Below are 6,000 nucleotides of genomic sequence, written 5' to 3' on the forward strand. Positions count from 1 at the left end.
CATCGATTTCACAGTGTTGCTGCCAATGTAGCAGAGGACCAAAGAGTGAGCGCCCTCCACCATCACCTTCACGACATAGTGTGACCCATCTGCTAGTGTGTTGTGGTGTCATCAACCCCCTTCTTCCCCTCACTCATGCCAGTCAGCAAGTCACGGAAACTTAAAGTGTGCCACCTGGGTCTTGGGCCAATGTGCTGTTTTCATCAGGACCAAAACCATAAAGTCTTGTATCAAAGCCACTGAATGGCTGCTTTGCCAGAATAAGCAGCCAGGGGATTGCTGGTGGTGGTTCATAGCTCATCTTGATCCCAGCTTCTCTTCATTGCCTAGAAAGTTGGATGTGGACAGAACACCAGTGCCTGGTACCTGGTTGACGCCACATGGTTTAAAGGGAGCGACTCTGAGTGTTTGGGGAAATTCATCTAGCTTGGGAAAGGGGGAGGGAGGAGGGAAGCCAGTCTTAACCATCAACAAAGCTCTCACCCCATCGTAGCGCTTTACGCCCATGAGCCTGAGCCTCACGCTCTGTGCGTTGTCTTTCCAGTGGGAGAAGCTGCAGATGACAGCCAGCGAGCGCAGGAAGATCATGTGCTCCGTGACGTTCCACATCATTGCCATCACCTGTGTGGTCTGGTCCTTGTACGTGCTCATCGACCGCACTGCTGAGGAGATCAAGCAGGGGCAGGCAACAGGTATGTGCTCAGGATGAAAGGTGCACCCAGGAGATCCTGGATGGCACAGTGGGTCTTAGGATTGGGGTGTTATTCCAAGGTTGATTTTCAAGTCAGACCTCAAATGTCTGGGCTTCTGGAAGGAGGCATCAATCATGAGGGCACTACGCATCCTTTTTGGATGTTTCTTTTGCTGTGGTGGTAGTTTTTAAAACCCAGTCAGGAGAGATCAAATCATGGAGGGAGAGAATCTCCATGGAGCAGGATAAAAGGGAGTGGACATGCTCTTCCACTCCTCCTGCAGTGAAGCAAGATTCGATAAGTTAAGAGTCCATGGTTATGGGAAGTTCAGAAAGTGTGTTTTATTTACTTCACATCTTAAATAAGGTCGGCTGATAGGCTAACTGGGTTTTTTCCCTTCCAGGAATCCTAGAGTGGCCCTTTTGGACTAAATTGGTGGTTGTGGCCATCGGCTTTACTGGTGGACTTCTTTTTATGTACGTTCAGTGCAAAGTGTATGTACAATTATGGAAGAGACTCAAGGCTTATAACAGAGTAATCTATGTCCAAAACTGTCCAGAAACAAGCAAAAAGAATATTTTTGAAAAATCTGCACTAACAGAGCCCAACTTTGAAAATAAAGATGGACGTGGAATCTGTCATTCCGACACAAACTCTTCTTGTTGCACAGAACCTGAAGACACTGGAGCAGAGATCGTTCACATCTGATGATGTGGAGGGTGTGTAGTTCTCCTGGACATCTGCGAACAGCTGAAGGAAATTGTTTACTGCCAATTGTGTACATTTTCTTATGTCGTTTAATAGCATAGACGGGGCAGGTGACTATTTTTAATGGCTTCTCTTTTTCTAAACCCTCCTTAGTGACTCCCCTGGAAAATCCTCACGTCAGCTGTGCACGGCTGGGTTCTGCTTCCGCCAGCGTGTCTACAGGAAGGGAAGTTGGAAGAGCCCGTAACACCGTGATGGGGCGCTGGCTGGGTTCTGGCCTGTAGTCTTGAGCAGAATGAGAGAATAAGATGCCAAACCTGAGGTTAGAGCAGGAGCTGGTAGCGCCTGGGCCCTGATGCACCTCTTCCAGTTGGCAGGTCCCCCCGCCGACCCTCTGGAGTGGAGTGTTGGGAACATCTAGCCATGAGGAGAGGCTTCCCCCTCACCAAGCAGAGCGCGGGGAGGCCGCCACTGACAGTTCCCGAGCAGACGGGCCGTGGTGCTCTGTGCGTGGTGGTGAGTGATTCACTAAGCAAAGCAAAGCACTTTACAAAAAGAGAATCTGTATTTTGTAATATGTGTGTCCCGTGGGATTGACATTTAAAAGGACGTCTCATTTAGAAACCTTCCCTTCATGACCCTGATTATCTCTTTCACATTATAATTGATCTGAAACCCTTTTTGCCTTATATATGCTAAGAAATGTGACATCTACTCTGGACACAAGTCCATAAAAGGGACTTGTGACTCTAAAGCAGGACAAACAGGTCTGAGGCTTTTTCATAACACCTTGTGGGAATTAATGGATGCTAAATGGCAATTCGAGCATAATTTCTGTGGTTTTGAGCCTGTTTTGTGACAAGTCTTCATGTCATAGGGCTGCCCTGAATGTTTCTTTTTTTTTGGTCAGCCCGGAAGAAGGGTTCATGAGATCTAAATGAAAAGAAGCGAGTAATTAGAACAAAACTGAATATTTAAAAACTACTCCTTTAAAGACAAACCTCTCCAGTTTGTGCTGGCTTCACACTGATGGAGTAGGCATTGCATCGCCCTGGTCTGGGGCATGCATACTGCAGGTGCTCCTGGGTGCCTGCCACTCAGCCAGCCCCTGCTCCTGGCACATTCTGTGGACCACTGCCCAGGGCAGAGATGCAGATGGGCTGGCTCTGGGGTGAGGGCCAGGAGTGAGCAGCAAACTGCCCTGGTCCACTGTGTCCCTGCTCCCAGCCACTCCCCTGCCCATTTGTCGCCTTAACTGGACTGAACAGAGAGGATCCTTTAGGGGCCCCTGGCCCTGCTATCAGTCCATTCTGTCATCAGGGATTATCTCCTGTACCACTTTTCATAAAACAAAACCAAAATTACTACCATCAAATGGCCTTTGTCCTTTTAAAAAGGTCTGCTTAAAATTCTGTTTCTGAAGACCAGTTTCATCATGCCAGGCAAACAAGAGTCAACTCCAGGAAAACAGGCCAGGGGAGTCTGCAGTGTAAGTTAGGTCTGCCCGGATGCTTACTCTCCAGGAAGCGCCGCAGATGAGCATCTGGGGGGAGATGCCTGGGGGTCCTGCCCTCCATCCTCCGAGCCTTAGTTGCTTCATCCAGCTGTTAAGAGGAGGAAGCAAACAGAAGATGATTCCTTTCCATTTCAGAGTAGAAGCCCCATGGTTTGTTTTGAAAGCCAGGAGGAGGCTGAAGGATCTTTAAGCTCTGGAGGAGGGCTTTTCCCTGCCGTGGCTTCTCTGGTCTGGCAGCTGCTGTCCAGTTGTAGCCCATCCCTGGAAATAGGTCAGCCAGCCCTCTCTGTCTCCCAGGGCATGTCCAGCCCGTGCCTGTGCTCACTGTGCCCCAAAGTGCAATTACCTACACCCCTTCTCAGCCTGGGGACACCAAGCAGCTACAGACTGTCCACTCAGGAGACTCCCAGGTCAGCCCTGCCTGTGCCCCTTAGGAACTGCCTGGGCAAGGCCCCTTGTCCCTCTAACGGCGGATGAGTGGTCAAGGGAAGACTGGGATAGCTTTTTAAGTGGGAATCTTTCCCTTTCCCCCTGGTGGAACCCCTTATGCTGGACTTGAAAAGCACTGAGAGTTTCTGTAGAGAGGAGAGTGTGCTTAGGTGGGGATAGCCCCAGGGCAGCCCACCCAGTGTGCCTGGCGCCCTCTGTGGCAGAGGTGCCTTTATAACCATGACTGTTGTGTCGCTCCCATACCCAACTAGACTGTCACGGGAAGCCCTGTCACTTCTTTTTAGGAAGGGCCTAAACACCATCTCGTCACCTCCAGCCAAACTCCTGAAAGCCCCTGCCTGTGGACAGTCAGCCCCATGTCCTTCTTTTCTCCCCTGGGGTGGCACACAGCTACCCCGTTGCCTTTCTCTTTCCTCGCAGGTCCTGTTGAGCACCTCTGCCCCACTACTGAGTCCCAGGGCTAATCTCTTCCCTGAAGGGACTAAGGGTGAGTGCGAAGCCCTGCCAAGGTTGGGCTGTGCTGCCACCTAGTGGGAGCTGTGGATCTGCCAGGCATTCCTTTAGTGTCAGCTTGCTCTCTAGGTTCTTTTGGGGGCTTAATTATTCCCCATTTCCTCATCATTTTGCACCTGGCTTTAGTGAGAAGATGACACTTGGATGAACCATATAGAAACATTGAATGCGCTTTTGCAGGTCTCAGGGTCAGGGGGGCCGATATCTGTAGGCCAGGTGAGGGGGAGAGGGAAGCAGCCTCAGGGGTGTCACCAGCCAGCCATCTCTGATTTGGCCTCTATGTCCCCTCAAATTATAGTTCAGCTGAAGGGCTTTTGTGCTTGGGTTTATTTTGAGATTTTCCTGAAAATTGTGAAAGACCTCTTCCTACCACAGGCCCCTAATGTCACTTCCTTTTTTATTTCCATCCACTCTTTTCAATCTTATGGGTCCAGTTACAAAACCTGCGGGTGTGCCTTCCTGGCTACAGACATACGGACCCCAGGCAGTTGGGCCCGTTCAAGAGCCTCAGCTAAGGCCTGCACGGGTCCGAGCTGCCCCTGCTGCCTGGTGGTCAGCTGCAGAGCTGGAGGAGGACTGGGCACGGCAGGGTGTAAAGATCCACGACAGTGTGGATTTGGCCTGATGCAAATACACATTTGAGATACTTTCCCTCTTGGATCTGATTTGAAATATGCAGCTTCCATCTCTAGTCCAAGGAAAGACTGAAACATAGGGAAGTCAAAGCATTTGTCTTTGTTTTGGAAGTAATTGTGCAACTTATCACCTGTTTAGATGCAGTGTTTGTAGGAGGTTGATTGTTAATAAAGACCAAATTTACACTGGCATGTGTGGTGTAGTTTCTAAAAGGCACTTCACATTTGAACTTTTTCTTAACTTAGAGAATTTCAAGTTATCTAAATGTCTAGTTTTGTATCCCTTTGTGTATGTTCACTGTTCTTCAGCATTACTGCTTGAATAATTCTCTGTATTGCAGGGGGTGGTTGTACTATACACGGGAGTATCTAATTGCAGCAATAAAGCTTTTCTTTAAAAAGGAGTTTTTCCATGAAAGTGTTTTCCTGCAAGGAGGCTGGGAACATTGGCAAGCACTCCAGTGGTCTGGACCCCTTTCCGGGTTCCTCTGGCTTGCACATCAGGAAAGTAAATCATGCAGACTCGCGTGCAGATTTGGTCTGTCCCTGTAAGGGAGGAAGGATCACTGGCAGTGGGTTCTGGAGGATGTGTGGGCGTGGGAGTGAAAGCTGAAGTCGTTCTCATAGGTGTGCTTGTCTCAGACATCCAGGCTCAAACAACTTGGACTCACCACACTCAAGTTCTCTCAACCTGAGAGAAGCCAGACTCAAGTTCAGGGTGTGTATGGCAGCACGGCCATTGGAATGGTACGTTGCTTAACTAGCCTTATCTGCTGAAACATATACTGAAGCACAGCCCAGCTGAGTGAGGGAACAGGGCAGGGCCGACAGGGCTGCTGGCGATAGCTTAGCCTGGCTGCATCTCCTGGCTCCTGGCGGGGCTTCCCTGAGTAATGACAGTGCCGTTGATCCTCCAGTCTCGGGACTGCAAACCACTCCCGGGTCTGGGAGTGCCGAGGACGGGCACCTGGCTTCACCTTTGTACACCAGGTGAAAGGAGGGAGGCCAAGGTCGCCCCAGCATACTGCCCTTGGTGAGCTGGGCGAGTCTGTCCACGAGTGCAGGGAGACTGGGGAGCTAAGAAGCAGGAGGGTGCTTTGCCAAGTGTCCTCCTTGCCTGACTTGGGAGAAGAGGTCCCCAGAACTGAGTGGAGCTGTTGAAGCCCCTAGAGGAAGAGGTGCATCTGCTCAGGTGTGGGCTCGCGGGGGGGACAGAGGCCAGTGTGTGCCCCAGCCCTCCCCCGAGAGCTCCCTTGAGCTCAAGCGTCAGTTGGAGGGAGTGGCGAGGAGCAGGAGCTGAAAGAGGAAATGCGAAGTGGGGACTGCCCATGAGGAGCCTCTATGCTTTGGGGACCCGATGAATTTGCGTTTGGCTGAAGAGACGCCCAATAAGGTCTTGTTGCCGGCGGGCTTGAAACAGTGCCACCCCCAGGCCTCTCTTCCCTTTGACACCAGCCAAAAAATGACGGGTTGGGGCCGCTGATGG

General features: G+C 50.8%; 1 protein-coding gene across 7 annotated transcripts in view; it reads left to right on the top strand.

Annotated features, from left to right (window-relative positions):
- The window catches only part of MARCHF8 (membrane associated ring-CH-type finger 8), a 109,869-nt gene extending 104,951 nt beyond the window's left edge, over window positions 1–4,918 (top strand). For all 7 annotated transcript variants that reach the window (XM_024739119.1, XM_024739120.1, XM_024739121.1 and 4 more), the window contains 2 exons: window positions 545–692; window positions 1,096–4,918. In XM_024739119.1, coding sequence (XP_024594887.1) covers window positions 545–692; window positions 1,096–1,400 — 453 coding nt within the window. In that variant the 3' untranslated portion in view covers window positions 1,401–4,918. The remainder of the gene's footprint in view (window positions 1–544; window positions 693–1,095) is intronic.
- The last annotated feature ends 1,082 nt before the right edge of the window (window positions 4,919–6,000 follow it).

This window comes from Neophocaena asiaeorientalis, unplaced genomic scaffold (assembly GCF_003031525.2).
Source record: "Neophocaena asiaeorientalis asiaeorientalis breed wild unplaced genomic scaffold, Neophocaena_asiaeorientalis_V1.1 scaffold202, whole genome shotgun sequence".
NCBI classification, from domain to species: domain Eukaryota; kingdom Metazoa; phylum Chordata; class Mammalia; order Artiodactyla; family Phocoenidae; genus Neophocaena; species Neophocaena asiaeorientalis.